The sequence below is a fragment of the Trematomus bernacchii genome, unplaced genomic scaffold (genome assembly GCF_902827165.1).
Source record: "Trematomus bernacchii unplaced genomic scaffold, fTreBer1.1, whole genome shotgun sequence".
NCBI lineage: Eukaryota > Metazoa > Chordata > Actinopteri > Perciformes > Nototheniidae > Trematomus > Trematomus bernacchii.
The window spans coordinates 10,748,345-10,765,424 of record NW_022987705.1 but is presented as its reverse complement, the minus strand read 5'-3'; the positions used below and the strand labels follow the sequence as shown (position 1 = coordinate 10,765,424).

At 38.9% G+C, this 17,080-nt stretch overlaps 1 protein-coding gene across 1 annotated transcript in view; it reads left to right on the top strand.

Annotated features, from left to right (window-relative positions):
• Positions 1 to 17,080, top strand: part of stk10 (serine/threonine kinase 10) — a 38,825-nt gene that overhangs the window by 8,947 nt on the left and 12,798 nt on the right. Inside the window, exons 2-7 of the mRNA XM_034139921.1 lie at positions 1,892 to 2,056; positions 8,041 to 8,089; positions 8,858 to 9,007; positions 10,966 to 11,038; positions 12,162 to 12,356; positions 13,225 to 13,306. Coding sequence (XP_033995812.1) covers positions 1,892 to 2,056; positions 8,041 to 8,089; positions 8,858 to 9,007; positions 10,966 to 11,038; positions 12,162 to 12,356; positions 13,225 to 13,306 — 714 coding nt within the window. The remainder of the gene's footprint in view (positions 1 to 1,891; positions 2,057 to 8,040; positions 8,090 to 8,857; positions 9,008 to 10,965; positions 11,039 to 12,161; positions 12,357 to 13,224; positions 13,307 to 17,080) is intronic.

Below are 17,080 nucleotides of genomic sequence, written 5' to 3'. Positions count from 1 at the left end.
GGCAAATATGGTGATGTAAACCGCCCCGGTTACAACATTAAGACACTCCTACTTGATATACAGTGTTTCAGCTATCATTCTATTGGTCTGTACATCTGAATCATGATGAGACAAAAGAGGAGGATATTATGAGGAAGTCACTTGTGTTGTGGAGAAATTGTCAGACTTTATAATATAGCCAGAGTTGTAACAATAAACAGCGTGTGTCTAGATTGTTGTTGTTTCTGAAACTATGACTTAAACATGGCCATATTATATATCAAGTTTTCTAAAGATGGAACTGAGAGTATAGAGCTTTTTTTCTTTGAGAGTTGGCACAACACCAACAAACTAAAATACCAGTAGGTCTGTACCTTCTGCTGTATTTCTACTGTAAATCAGGGCCTAGGCAGTATGTTTCTGGGGGCTGACAGTGTTGGCACAGGAGGGGAGCGAATCACAGGGAGCTGAGATGTTAGCGGAGGAGTGAAAGTGTCTGGTGTCTCCGTGTTTACTGTCGAGGCTTGTTAGCTGGCTGACTGATGGTTTGATGGCAGTAGGAGACGTCCTGTTGACTCGCACTGTGGGTTACCCTGGTGTGGGGTCAGTTCGGCTCCTCTGGAACTCTGTTTGACACACACACACACACACACACACACACACACACACACACACACACACACACACACACACACACAGCAAACTGGGATAAGCTAAAGAGTGTGTGTGTGTTGCTGCTAGTCTGTTCTGTTTATTCAGATGTTTTCCCACAGCCCCTGTAAAAGCGGAGGCTTCAGACCTCCACCGGGCTGTTTAGTCTGCCGTGTTTCTACAGGTCACTGGGTGGACACGTGTACATGCGTCCTCAATTTCTCAACATGACATGACTTTTTAGGCAGATCATTTCATACAAGTACCAACTTTCACACTCTTACTCACTTGGTAATGTTCCTTTGATCACTTAGATATGTCATAACCTTTACGCGCTTCCTTTCTGGAGAGGTGCATCTCTGTTACTTCCTGTGGATAACTGTGTGGAAGTCATTTGATATGATGATCCGACAGTTTCGGGGGCTGTTAATAATGGTGCGACATTGATCATAATCATCTCTGTTTTTTACTCCCTTTTTCAGTGTTCACATTCAGAGAGTGTCTCATTTGAAAAAAGTCAGTGAATATTCTGTCTGCAGTACAGGCTAACATTATTGTACCGTTGACCCCCAATTCCCATCAACATTCACAACATTCTCTCCTACACAAGGAAGAACATCATGATTTTTACGCCCCCTGAGTCACCCGATTTGTTTTGATGCTTTCCAGCAAAGTGCTAAACAATCTACTCATGTTTTTTGTTTTCCTGTCTATATTACTCAGAATTGCAAGGAACTCTGTGTGTGTGTGTCTAAGTTTAGCCACACTGACAATTGACGGCTTTTGTGGTTCCCTTTCCCCCAGTTGCTCAGGGAGGGTGTGGAGTTTCCTTTCCTGTTTTGCCTCTAAATGTTAGTTACTCAACATTTGTAATTGCCGTATTGCATTTTTTTTTATGTTTCGGAGTCCCTTTTCAACTGGGTCCAGCTGGCAGAGTGATACTCACATGCAAGAAACTGGATACATTTGTTCTTACATCATGACATTTTCTACCTTCTACTCACATAATTGGCATAACATCATCATCATCATCCATGTTGTTTACACTCTTGTTAAAGCACAAAGCCACACCCTTTCTCTCACCCACTGTGAATATTTTATGAGAATTGAAACTCTTGACTACATAGGGCTATCTTCACAGACAAAAAGTCATATTTTACCTTTGCTGTGAAAGACTTTTAGGCCAAAAAGAGTCCATCAAACAGGCCCTGCCATAACTCATGAATGTTTAATTAAATGTTCTCTTTCTCTGTTTCTTCAGGCCAGAAACAAGGAGACAGGAGTGCTTGCTGCAGCCAAACTGATCGAGACAAAATGTGAGGAGGAGCTGGAGGACTACATCGTTGAGATCGACATCCTGGCCAAATGTGACCACCGCTATATTGTCAAGCTGCTTGATGCTTTCTACCATGACAACAAACTATGGGTAGGTCACACAGGAATCTGGTTAAGAGACACAAGCTTTAAGTGTCAACCACAGACTGTTCCACCCTTCTCTCTTTCTATTTCATCTTTCTTTTAGGGGACACTATTACACAAGGCTGATAAAATAATACATGCACATTTTAGCACTTAAAGAAGATATGCTCATTTTCAAAGATCATACTTTTATTTTGTGCCTCTACTTAGACAACTTTACATGCTTTAATGTTCAAAAAGGTATTTTTTTTTCTCATACTGCCTGTGCTGCAGCACCTCTTTTCACCCTTTGTCTGAAACCAGAGCACAGTCTGCTCTGATTGGTTAGCTGGCCAGCTCTGATTGGTCAATGGTTTAGAGATGTTCCGCCCCTTAAAATCCCTCACAATGTGCTGTCGGGCTAGCCAATAGAAGCGCAAGTGTTACATGGTGATGTCACCTAGCCTTTGCAGACCACTAACATGCACAAAAAATACTTGAAAAAGCATAATAGAGGCTCATTAAGCTGAACAAATGAAATGGAAACTAGACTGTTTAGAAGAAATGGTGCTTGAATAGACATCATGTTGCTGTGTGGGAACACTGTGGTCAAGGCTGCTGGTGTTTTTAGAATAGTGCTTAATGTACCAAAGGGACCTGATGTTACGTTTCTCACAAGATATATTCTTTTCACTTCGTTGAGGAGTTTCTGTGTCCAAGTTTTCTTTGCAGCACTTCCAAACACACAACACACAAACCTGAACCATCAGCAGGGAGGTAGACAAACAGACCTTCTAACCATGTATGTTGGCAGGCTCACGGGATGTTGCATTTCAATCCGTGACCGTCTTGTTGTTTTATTGAAACAATATCTCACCCAGAGCATATTTCTGCTACATATGAAAGCTCTGTTGAATAATATAGATGGGGCGGAAAAGTGGTTTGCCTAAATGGGAATGACAGAAGACCCCCCCCCCCCCCCCCAGGGTGACATAATGCATCAGATATGAACTAGAGCTCACCCTGATGTTACAGCAAGAAGGAAGATCGATTTCAGTTCAGTGTTTTCTGCTCTCCTGTTATTTTCTCTCTCAACTCTCGCTCACTGGGTCAAGTGTTCAACTCCCCCTGTAATCTTTCAGTGTATCTGGCCAACAAAAATAATAGTGACCTCATGCTACGCACAACCTAGAATATGTGAGGAATTACAAGGCAGCGTTAAGACTAAAGATATCTTAGGCTGGCATTTATTTTACCCCTCTACGTGTATCAACACAAGTTTATAATTGTTCTGTTGTTTTTTCATTCCTTTTTTTTTCAGTTTTTAAAACAAACATTGTTTAGTACTTGTTTATTGGAAGTAGTTATTTCAGAAATGCAACTCAAGAGCCACTGGTGTATCTATTCACAGCTCAGCCAAATAAAATACTTGATTGCACCTATGATGTGCACAGCACGAGTAGTCTAGACATAACAGCAGTAACTTTGCTGTGAAGTGGAGGGGTCTAACGGCCCCCTGCGGCTTCCATTACTCCGTTGCAAAAATAAAAAATAATCCGCTGATGAAAATGCCAAAATTACTTCTTTTTTTTAAGAGCTTTTTTAATAAACAATCCTTAGCGGTTTCCTGTGACTCCTTCTCATTAAAGGGATGCAATTCCACAAGTAAGGATGTTCACTATGGAAGATAACTACCATATAGATACATTGAATGGTTATTGTAAAACAAACATGGAATATGTATAGTATAAAAAAGTGATTTTATGAAAAACTTAAGCATTACAATGTTATGTAAATCCAGCAAAACATGAATGACCAACACTAACAAACTCCAGGAACAATTACATCTCTTGAGTACCGCACAAATGTCACATACTTCAAACGTGAGATAACTACAATTCCTTTGGAGAGTGAACGTCCTCCAGCAGTGTGTGTGGCTTCATAGTGTCAACTTTTACTTGGCTCATATACTGATGTTTATTTTTTATATTACACATAATGACTCTTAATCTATCCATGATACGTTTTTTTAAACTGTATTTCAAGATCAACCAATAAAAGTATAGAAACTGACAACCAAAATTGGAATGAGAGCATCTGACCTGCAGTAAAATACCAATACACAACATGAAGAAGTGAACTAGCTCTGAACCCCGTTCCTTTGAATGTGTGCTAGCCTCAGGATCTCAACAATTAGCCCAGTGGTTGGCGGTCAGGCCTCAGTAACCTCCGGTTGGGTGGACCGGGCAGGGGTGAGATGATGCATTCTTGTACTGACCCACTCGTTCTGCTTTCTGCTTTCTACTGAGTAAGGGAGAGGAAGAAAGACTAAGACAGAGAGAGAGCGAGAGAAAGAGAGAAGGACTGTTTGTTCTCATCCACGAACACTCTGGTCTTGAGGCTAGAGGGGCATCGAGCCCCAGCGTGAGAAAAAGAGGGCCTTTAACATGGGGAAGGAATTGCTGACATCAGCACATTGAGAATAACTAACAAGGAGAGAGAGAGAAGGGGGAACAGTTAAACTGATGAAAAAGAGAGACAATAAACACACAAGAGAACATGAACACATCATTTAAAAGCATCGTAAAGCCTGCCAGAGTAAAGGGTATGTCCTTCCAAGTCACAAAAAACACATTCTCCCACTGTCTATTTTGAGATAGGGCTTCCTGAAATATGTTACCACTTAAATACCAATCGAATCCATTGGGACCTTTTCTCCAGCAGAATGTATACAAAAAAAACCACTGCATTTTCAAGAGTAATGGGAAGGAAGCGCTACGAAAAAAAGATGTTTCTTATCATATTGTTACAAAATATATTCCATGCTAGGACCGCACCATAATCAAACTTTCATTTGTGTTTGGTCAAAAATCGAAATCTGAGAGACTTTCATCACGTGTGGTTCATCAAACCACACGTGTCTGCATGGCTAGTTACCACTAGTTGTTTTTGTTTTTTTTGGAGAAAAACTGCTGCTTTTAGCCATGATTATATACTGTATCAGAGTTTTAAAAAGCCAAAGATATGAACCTATTATAGTTGAAATTATAGTTAAAATGAGAATAAAAATATGGACAGTTTCTCGATTGAAGATAAGATCTTGCAGTTAATCTAAGTAAAATGAAATGCTCTGTTTCACAGTTGGACAGTGTCCCTCTAAGTATTTCATTTCTCTCTGTGTCTGTGTAGTGTGTTCCCAGAGTCTGTATATCAATATTTTAAGAGCCTTAATTTTGGCCCTTGTAAAGTAATATTGTGTGGTTCTTTTAAACACACTGAGACAAGGACAAAGCTTTTTATTTCACCTCTGCTATTATTTGCATACAGCGAGGTCTGCATAATGTAACTGGCTGTGGTTGCTAGGATATTTTATGACAAGTGAATCAATAGTACCACCCCATGCACTCAAATTACTGAAGCATTAGTCACATTCAGAGAGTGACTAAGTATAACAGTGTGTGTGTGTGATTCAGATTTATATGATATATTTCTATCACAGTTTCTCCGTAGGTCGTTGGCAAATAGTCTTTTTACATCCTTACAAAATGATATGAGACATCGCTGTGAATCACAGGAAGAAGGCCTGTTCTGTTTATATTTGGGCTTTTCAGAATTTGTAGACTGTATCTAACTCGGTTCAGCTTGTCTCAATAGGAAAAAAAGTATTTGCAATTGATTATTGGGTTTTCCATTTTTGTGTGCGTGAGATAGGTAAAGCATGTATCTGCCTGCATGCGTGTTCAGCCCATAGTAGGTATGTGCTGCATGTAGTTTGACCAGTCGGGGCACATTTTTCACTGCAGCACATCGCGTCACCCAGAATTGTTCCAGGCAGGGAGAGCAAATCTGGCTTCCGAGACACTGACGGAAACACAAACCAGTTCCTGGTGACAGAGTGGTGTGATGTACAGCTGTTTAGGTTTGGCAGTACAATGTGCTACTACTGAAGAACAGCTCATTTCAGATACTGTAGGCGGTGGTTTTTAAACGGGATAAATAAAAAACAATGTGTGTTCGGTTAGTGGTGAGCAGGAAGTACTGTAGTAAATATGATACATTTTGTTTTGTTAAATGTATTGCACAATTTCAAAATCAATACTGCATTTTAACTATTTACATTTCAATTGACAATTTCCAATAAATATTTGACAATAAAAAGACGTTGAAAACGTTGTTCTACTATACGTGATCGAGTACTATACATCAAACATAGCCAAACTGATAATGGACTTTTGAAGCTGAAGAATATCAATATTAGTTTGAAAAAATCCCATACAGTATATGTGCCAATAGTATTTTCATAACAATCTCTAAGAAACTTGATCTTGTTTTTTTCTGTGCTCTTGGCTGATTCCCATTTTTATGTTATAAAAAGGTGATGTCACTTTTTCTAGACTAATCCAAACTTAAACAAGGAATGAATTAGAATATGGTACCACACGTAGGCTATCTGCAAATAAAGCATCAGTGTGTTTTAGTGTTAAATGTAGAGTAGCTAATGAGAAAGTATTTATTTTCTATCTGTAACTGAAACTCCTTCAGATGTAACCATTCAATGTTACATACAATTGAATAGTTATTAATTAAATAAGGCATTAAGGTGTGTCTATACAAAATCAATCATTTCTCTGTCTGAAGAAACAGTGGTACAAAAAACGAGGGCAGATCTTAGATGCAGTATAGAGATATAAAAGTTGGAAGCAGCGGAGCGTGACTTTCTCTCTGTCGTCTGTCATTTAAAGAAACGAATGAGGTTTGCTAATCCAAATGTCACAAAAGAACATTGTTTCACCTGGAGAGCTGCATGCCAGGCTTGACATTCCTCATCTTTGACTTTTCCCCAGTGTGTGTGTGTCTGTGAGCATGACACACTCACTCACGCACATTTTTTAAAACTATGCATACCTCCACAGTTTCTCATATTGGTCTTTACCTGGGCTGTTTACACCTTTTGTACCTATAATCCTCAGTATGGCTTTGTCTGAACTGAAACTCCACTCCCTGTCCAGTACCAGGTCAATACTTTGACACTGTTGTCATAGCAGGAGGATTAAACTAAGAATGACATCATATAACTGCAGACCACCTAGGTTTGATCTTTGAGCATTTGGAATGAAAAGATCAAGATAAACTGCTCTTAACAGGATTCTTACGAAATCCTGTGTTGTCTTTATTTTCTTTGGTCCTACTTTTGAAACTTTAGAGGGTTTTCTGACAGCCGGTGTGTCAGAGAGAAACTGACTATGTAAGGAGAGGAAATCAAGTTGATGAAAGTTGCTATTGGCCAACAAGACACCATTTAGGGAGTGTCTTTTTTCTTGCCCGTCTCCCTCTCGCTTTGTGTGTTTTTACTTCACTGCTGAACTGGTATTATACGTTTTGGCAGTGTGTTCCAGGAAGTGTGTATCATTACAGCCTGACAGGTTATCACACACTTGAGTTGCAATCCAGATGTCCACTTTGTGAAGTGTGTGTATTCTAGTATATATATATATAGTGTCATCACTACCTGGAGAGCTCCTCCTGCTCTACATCAGTCAATAACCCATATATATATATCTATATATATATATAGATATATATATATATATATGGGTTTTTGACTGATGTAGAGCAGGAGGAGCTCTCCAGGTAGTGATGACACTATATAAACATTGAATTATCAATGTTTTCACTTTTCATTATTAGTAGAGTGTTATCTGTTGGTTGTTAATTAACTTAAGCTTACATATTCTAGTCAGCGAATGATAAACATTATTTAACAGTATTGTTTAACATTTGATAGTAATGTGTTGAGATGTATTGGTATAGTGTAAGGAAATATGCCCTTTGATAATGTATAAATATAAGTTTGTGCATGTTCTGCTGATCAAAAGTGACCCGTTCTTCCTGTAGCTCCATATGAATGCCTGAAAAAGGAGAGGGAGTTGTCAAGTGTATGTTTATACAGTATATTCATAAAGCTGGGTCAAGTTTAACCTCACCCTTGCTCCCTCCCCCTTCATTCCCCAGATCATGATCGAGTTCTGCCCCGGAGGTGCTGTGGATGCCACAATGTTAGGTAAGCCTCTCACTTTTGGCTCTCTGTGTGTTTTCATAAGCCCTCCACCTTTCTTCATGTCACAGGATTATAGTTTCACACCTGCAACGGTGCTGGGACTACACTTCAGCAGTGATTTAAATTTAAATAAGTATGGAGACAAGATAACAAGGTCTAAGATGTGTTGTTAAGTTGTCTAGTTCATCAGTTCAAGACTGATGGTGTTATTCTTTTCTACAGGAAAATCTGTATTTATCTCAATATGATTGCTCTGAAAATGGTCATGCACGTTCCTCACCAGTCTAGCCTTGAATGCTCTAGAAAGCAGTCAGACATAGTGGAGTCCTCTGCTGTGGGAAAACCCCCTGGTGTGTTTTTGCTGGGTAATCCACATCCTCATAACTGTCTGTACCCCCCAGTGCAGCTAACCAAACACAGACACGGTAGAATAAAGTCTGCAGGGCAGGACTAGCTTGGATGTGTGAAAGCTTTTCTGATCCGGGATTAGAAACACTATCTGAGAAACTAAATTGATATCATCGCAGGTTTACCTTTTTCTGTTTTCTCTGGCGGAGTTCACACACTACATCAGCACTGGAGACTTTGTCTTGCCATCATTGTACGTACACTGAATATGGAATCTGCTAGGTGTGCATAATGGGGTTTGAACCCTCTCAGCTAATTTCTCTTGACTCTCAATTCGATTTGGTTCTTGTTCTCGTCCCTCTACCATACCTCCGTTTTAACCCCTCCATTTCTCTCTCACTAAATCTCTTTTGTTCTTATCAGAGTTGGATCGCGGACTGACGGAGCCGCAGATTAAGGTGGTTTGTCGCCAGATGCTGGAAGCTCTGACCTACCTCCACAGCATGAAGATCATCCACAGGGACCTGAAGGCCGGGAACATCCTCCTCATGCTGGATGGGGACATCAAAATGGGTGAGGGTTTAGATAATTAAACACTTTACAAAGTTTACTTTTTCATTTCTAGAAAGCAAGATTGTATGCATTGACCATTAGTCATTGTGTGGACATCATGCTGTCCAGGTGCCTTTTTTTTGTTTGATCTCACACAAGCCTTAAAATGAAATGGGGTGTGTTCTGAGAAAAGCAGAAGATGAAAGGTTTAAACATATTTCAAATCTATGGGTTGGATTATCAATTTTGTAAGGCCATTTGTTATCTGTCTCAATGTCCCATCATTCATAGAGAAAACCCTTTCACTGCCAAATGTGTTGCAGGTGGAACTAATTCTAAGACAACCCCTATGTTCCCATTGCACATGACATGTTATCTCTGGAACTCTGGTCCATTGTTTCTTGTCGTATGGGCTGAACGCATAGAAGACACATGAATACTGTCACACAGCACAGTCAGAGTCCCTCTCTTGTGGCGCAGTAGGAGGATCAAAAGTGACCATTGTGTGGAAATACTGCGCTCTCAGAAGCTTTGCATATTTTCATCTTTTGGCTTTTTGAAGAGTTCTCCACATTCTTCACATTGCACAGCTAAGAGGCAGATCCAACACATTTGCCAGCATGTTTTGAAGTGCAGTTTCTAGAAAAATGAAAATGGTGTCCTTAAGAGCTTTATGCCAGTGTGAGATAAGGAAGGACAGCTTTTTTTCAATGGCTGTCCGACATTTGGATCCTGAGACATACAACTTTAAACAAATCAAGATCTGTTTTGCATGATGTTTTACTACTCCGTTATTTTGCACTCAGTCATGACAGACAAGCCCCAACCACTCAATGGAGGGTAACGATAAGCTGCTTTGAGCTTCATATTTTATTGCTGGTTAACTTTTTTGAAATTAATCTGATTCCAAATTGCCTCAATATTCTTTCTTCAATTTTCAAATTACACATTTTGTGCTCACTTAGCTGGACTTCTTGTCCTTTTCCATGGCCTTCCATTCCCCAAAAGACACCACAGTTGGATATAATCACTGGGAGTTGCCTTTTTAAACTCATTAAGTCATGAAACTGACTCATTTACAGTCTCCCATCTTATCTAACTACATGTTAAATCAAACAAGGCAGCAAAATGCACAATATTCAATATGAACAGTTGGTTGTCAACTTTTTATATATTTTTTAAAAACTCTTCAGGGTCCTTGGGGTATGTTCTACATACTGTACATATCTAGAAACAGAATATCAAAGACGGCACAAGAAAGCACATTAATACAATTACAAACAAATAAGATATAGCATCCTTGAGTCGTGTAGGCTAGAAATATTTGCGTATAATAATTATTCTTGAGAGACAGCGCCTTGTTTAAGGGAACATAGTGTGAGTTAAACCCAGTGATGCAGCAGCTTTTACAGCAGCGTGACCACAATTTACTGAAGTGATTTTGACGTCTGGTTTGACTATTAGTATGATATACCAGAACATATTTACAATCTTGGGTGTAAACTTTAATTTGATGTACAATGGAAGCAGTAGTATGATTTATTGTCTTTGTATGATGTTAACGTTTTTTCTTCGATAGTTTAGTCTGCAACTATCTTAAACTATGACCTTTGAATTGAAATGTGTAAAACACAGACAGTCACTTAACTCCCCGTAATAGAACATGCCAGTTTGTAATTGAAGCAGCCTGCTGCGAGCCACACGTGAAATCTTGCATGCAGGGGGAAAAAAAAAAGGTAAACACCCCTATAATCTGAGGGTCATGCCAGGAAATGGGGGCAGCTTGTTTGGAAACTGAACTCCCATAAATTCTCTAATTCTGGCTTTGTGTCTCAATGTCATGACAGATTTACAATTTGTCTACATCAAGGGGGAAACACAAAATGGAAGGTTTTGAAATGCATTCACTCCCTTTTTAAAAGGCCTTAGTAAACTCATGTTAACCAACTTCATATTTTTTGTCTCTTTTTGTTGTTTAGCTGACTTTGGCGTGTCTGCAAAAAATACCAAAACCTTACAAAGAAGAGACTCTTTCATTGGAACGCCATACTGGTAAGTAAGACATTACTCTACATTCAAAAACATATTCCATGATAAAACATGTTCCTATTTTTTTGTTCACTGATTTGAAAAATTGTCTTCAATTCAAACAACCTGAGCTATTAAAAACATATTTAACATATTGCAAAATCTCTACATTTAGATGTATAAACAACCCCTTACATACGCTATACAAGTAGGGGCTTATGGCTTGTTAGAAAGCCATTTCCTGCCCAAAAGAACATGATGTATACATACACTCAACTTGATGTGCTGTATTGTTTTTGTAACAACAGCGTGGTTCTCTTCTCTCTACCTGAACACATTGGAAAGATTCCCTGTAAAGTCTCCAAAGCAAACCATGTGTTGAAGCCAGTTAACCATTGACTAGAACAAGTTATCAGCCATCATGAATATCCTACCAAGCCTAATGGAAACATGACCTTGCCCTCATTTTGCACAATCCTTAAAATAATATTGCAGACAACAGGAGAAACACTCCTTCTCCACCCAGCAGTAATCATCAATATGTCACCTGCTGCAGCTACTCAGATAAAAACATTGTAAAAACCGTAGGTGTATCTTCATGATATCAAAGTGTTGGGCCTGTTGAGACGTATCCCTATTTTACAAGCTGTGTTGATATATCAGGTTTTTACCACATGATAGTTACAATCTTTACAAGTTGGGTAACTTATTAGCTATTTCACTTGATGCTTAGAAGTTACACCTGGGAAATATAAACAAAATAAATGAAAGTTTAGATTTAGATGCATTTAGTGTATGTTGCATTACTTTACTTTACTTACCTTTCAAGCCAACACAGTCATTTGTGAACCAATCATGGGATGTAGATATTGGCACATTTTTCCTGTTAAATGTAAGACAAGGATTATGTATGTTTAACTTTTTGCACATTCTATACATTTAAACATTTACACAAGAAAAGTTAATTATGTACTGAATAGCAAGAGAAGGGAGGAAAAACTCCAAAAGCACATTTTAAGGTTAAATGTAATTAATGGGCACTATACTTTAACTTATTCAATTTTAACAAAAGTTGAGCATTCAAGTTCTTACACTATGTAATGGTCCATGATATAAATACCTTACATTTCTGTTTTCTCTGTGTCAGGATGGCTCCAGAGGTGGTAATGTGTGAGACAATGAAGGATGCTCCATACGACTACAAGGCTGATGTCTGGTCTCTGGGAATCACTCTGATCGAGCTGGCGCAGATCGAACCCCCCCACCATGAGCTCAACCCCATGAGGGTGCTGTTAAAGATCGCCAAGTCGGAGCCTCCCACCCTGGAGCAGCCGCACAAATGGTGAGGATTCATACAAAAATACTCTGAATTCACCTGTTGTACAGTTGGTCAGTGAATTGATCATATCATTTGGGGAAATTCTGGAAGATAATTGGAAGGGATGAAAATAAATCCTAATGTGTCCAACATTTTCACACAAATCTTGATTTATAAGTTTCAGGGGCGTATTTATTCTTGTCTAGATTCACTTGGTTGTTTTACATTCTACAGCTAAATGATTTTGATCATTTTCAGTTTCCTGTAATCTACCTCCCCCTCTCTGCCTTAAGCCAATTTTGCACTTTCTAAAACTATAGCAACAACTCAGCATTTAAATGTGTGCCAAACTATACGTTTTTCCCTTTCACTTTAATGAGTCTTGACTGTTTCATAGCTTCAAATGTAGTTGCTGCAAAATTGAAGCTATCGGGTGCTGAAGGGACATTTGGGACAATGAGCCCACTCATCATTCCTGTTGAAAGCTTTTTTACAAAGCACAGCTGTGCACAAAGTAGGGCTGCTCAATTAATCGTATTTTAATCGCAATTACGATTATGGCTTGCAATTATTACGAAAACAACGTAATCGAAATAAAACGATTATTATTACTTTCTTTTTTTTTCTTTTTTTCAATAAATTGATGTTTTCAAAGTAAATGGATAATCGTTTTTAATAATCGTGATATCAATTATTGACCCAAATAATCGAGATTATGATTTTTGCCATAATCAAGGAGCCCTAGCACAAAGATGATCCACTTGCACCGACTTTGCATATCTAGAAATGCTTTGTTATGTTGTGTAACTTTTCCTTCATCCTTCCCCTCCCACCACCCCTTTCTTCATACTTATTGTTTTGATTAATTTTTGTTTTCCTGTGTTCACTCAAGGTCACAGGACTTTAAAGATTTCCTGAAGAAATCTTTGGACAAAAACCCAGAGACTCGTCCGACTGTAACACAACTCATTGAGGTAATGCGCTATAATAATACTGCAGATGTTGCACACTGCTGAACTTTGATATATGAAGAAACATTGTCCTAGCTCTTTCCTTATCTAGCAACACCCACACAGGAACATTAAGTCTTTTATTTGTAATACCTGAATGGAGTGATCTTTGCCAGGGAAGTGAGCGATGCCCCCGTGGAGGGAACTGGCATGTGAGGGGGAGAGGAATGCAAGGTGTGGGCATAAAAGGAGCCGGCAGAGAAGGAGAAGGATGGCATACAAAGTGAAACGGAAACGAAAAAAACGAATCTGGAAAAAATAAAGTTTGGTTACCATCAGCTTTAAGATAATGGTTCTATTGATTTTAAAAGAACCCTCTGAGGGCTTCTCCTTAGGGCATTCCCATCCCAAAGACAATTGAGTTTTGTCATGTCAAAGATTTATGAACGATAAACAAATGTCACACAAAAGTAAGTGCACATTACTTCAGCTAGTGACACAGTAGGAAAAGACAAATCCTTACATGTAAAGGCACTTTGGCACATCTGGGCTATGTCTAAGGGGATTCTGATGACAGACAGTCTGGCAGTAATACATGATTATCAGAGATTGAACTTTTCCCAAAGTCCTGAGCAAGAGAAAATTAGAGAAAAAGTGAACAGGGTGTGGATTAAAGCACGACCACAGCGTCTTTTAAAATTCAGAGCCACAGTTTCCTGTCTGTATCCCACAGCTGAGGGATTGCCAGTTATTTACATTCCCTCCCTCAGCCAATGGTATGTCTGGATTACCCTGAGCCCGCCACCTCTGGCCAATTAGAGAGAGGCTCAGATGAAAACCCTAGACCCGGGCCCGCTGGGAATTCTGCATGTGCTCTCCAGTGGGGGGAGGGAGACGGGCGCGGTCCAGTTTTTGATGCCTTGCTGGAGGTTTTAGATGTTTATCATGCCTGCTGCTCCCAATGGCTGTCGGATAGTATTTACTGCAGATAGTTGTGCAATGATGACATAACATTCTGCTTTGTAAAGGATGTTGAATGAAGTTGGTTTAGTGAGAGTTACATATGTGATTTGTTTAAGGTGTTTCTTTTTTATTCATTGGATGTGGAGAACAGATGAAGTGCAGGAAGTGACAAGAAGATTATAATGAATCATAGATGGGAGTGTCTGGACTCTAGGTGTTAAACTATGCGAGTTGTGTGTGTGTGACTGTTTCAAAAGGAAATAAATGGATAACGTTTCATCAGGCTTCACTAAGATGCTATTAGATTTAAAAAATGTGAACCTCTTGCCTTGAGTCTGTCGCACATGTGTGCTTGTAAAGACTGTTTACCAAACAACATGACACAGTATCAGTCACTGTGGCTGTGTGCTGGCAGGAGACCATGTGGATGACTTGTACTCATTACACTGAAAATAGCTTCTCCTCCCGCATAGTTTCTCATGGTCAGGATTTCTGCAACAATTTTGGGAGCAGCCTACATTCATGTATCACAAAAGAAGCTTTTCTGTTAAGATCATAGCATGTCAGTCTGTACTGTATATCTGATATTTTATCATACCAATTTATTTATTTTTTTCTCAGTGGCTTTTCAGTTTCAATTAACATTGTGCAGACACAAATGCACATACATTTACATTTGTGAGAATTCTAATTGACATCATGCATTCCTAAGCCCAAAGCCACAACACTATCAACTATAAGCAAAAGCATTACCCTTACTTTAGTCTCAACCTAATTATAACACTAAAGGGTAATTTCACCCAAATTCAAAGATTAAATTAGTACTTCTTCTTGAAATCCTAACTCAATTATATCTGAACAGACAGACAGACATCATACACATATTTGTAGTGACTTACACTTTCCAAAGATATCATTTTACCCATCCCAAAAAACCTCAGCTTAGAACTTGCTTGACACTAACCATCTTTTCAAGTTTTCTCCAGTATCTAAGTTATCCTGTGTTAGTGGTCTGTACATTGTTATATTGCAAATCAAATTTGCTTATAGATAAATGTACATACTTAATGCCAGAGTCCGTTTTGTTTAAAACTGTTAAAAAATACAACATGTGTCTGTTTCTCTGGATAAACCCCACAATATGCTATCAACAGTTTTCACAGGAAGAATGTTTCTGGATCACACGGAGTAAAGTATTTTTCTCAGACTGATACTTCAACATTTGTGCAAATAAAAGTCAAATCATTTTATTTACGGAGACCAAAATTACTACTTACCTAACACCAGCACTTGCCCCCCCAACTTAACCTAGATTTAATTATAACCTTAAACGTAAAACAAGTCTGAACCTCTGAACCACCCTTTGAAGAGGACTGAACAAAATTCCCTCACTTTCCCAAAAATGTGCTCTCTCAAGTTCTTAAACTCAAATGTCCCCTCACAAATACAGAAGTGAAAACACACACTTCACTCTCAATGCTTAACAGGTAATTCTGTCCTCTTGCACCCCCCCACCTCCGGTCCCCTAATGGGCCATATTGTTCACATTTAACCTTTTCACGCCCAGCCATGCATGTAAAAGCCAAAATCTCTCAGTCCCTGGGTCTAACACGCAACATGAAACCTAAAAGAGAGGACATGAGCTCCAGTGATCCACATCTTGATCCATAATGGCAGTAAGAAAAACATAGTTGGTGTCTGTAAATCTGGCTGTTTGCCTTGCCTCCCCTTTGATATGCCTCAGAGAACTGGCTTCAGCCCGAGTATGGGAGGTCTTCTTGTTCACTTGTTACAATAAACAGTGGGAAGTTGAAATCTCAGATGTTTGCTACTGTCAGGGTTTCAGTGGTGCCTGAGGGAGAAAGAGATTTTTGTTTCTTACAGTATTACATTTAACTAAACAGTGTAGGCTTAGATCAGTCGTGTTGACTGTGCAAAAATCATTCATAATCAGTGGAATAGTTTACTATTATATGTGTTTATTTCAAATAAAGTATAGTACTAAAGCTGCAAGTGACAGTTTGTTATTGATTCGTTTTACTCACCATTTAGGCTATGGTGTCAATGTCTAAAGTTATTGACCAACATCACTAAGCATGATTCTGATATTTGTTCTAATAGATAAGCTATTTAGTTTTAATCTTAATATTATTCAATAAAGCTTGGTTAAAGTAAAAAGAACATGACCTATGAACAGTAGCTAGGTTATTTATTTACCTAACCCTTTAAATGTATGTACCAGCTGCAACACTAGCTGAACTGTCACACCCTATTCCAAGCATCATAAGCTTGTGGAGAATTTTTTAAGAATGAATGGACCAATCGGCATTTACATTTGCCGTGTAGCTGCAAATGTTGTAGTCCCCGCATTTGTTCATCTCAGTCTGTACCACCACAGGATTGTATGGCTTTAACAGCCGGTGTGTGATCTCTCAGCGGGTCTGTGTGTACTCAGGAAGTGGTAGTGAGGTTATTGGAGCCTGAATCTGTTAAACTTTGTGTCTTGATTGAACTAGTGTGACTTTCTTCTTTATAAGGTGCTGAATTTGAATTGAAATACTTGTTCATGAAGTTACTCTGCTGTGTCAGATCAGGAAAGCTAAGTATGATTATTTTTGATTTAGTGAGTTAGCATTAGCAACACAGCGACCCTTAGTATCTTACATTGCAATGGACAATTTAAGCATGTGTGTATCTTTGTATTCTTATTTCCAATGTGGTATAATACATGCTAAGATGGCACTCAGCATTTACACTATCTGACTCACCACACAATAGCCGACTGTTGTTTGTCACCGGAGATGTTAAGAGCTGAAGCCTAATGCAGTCCTCGAG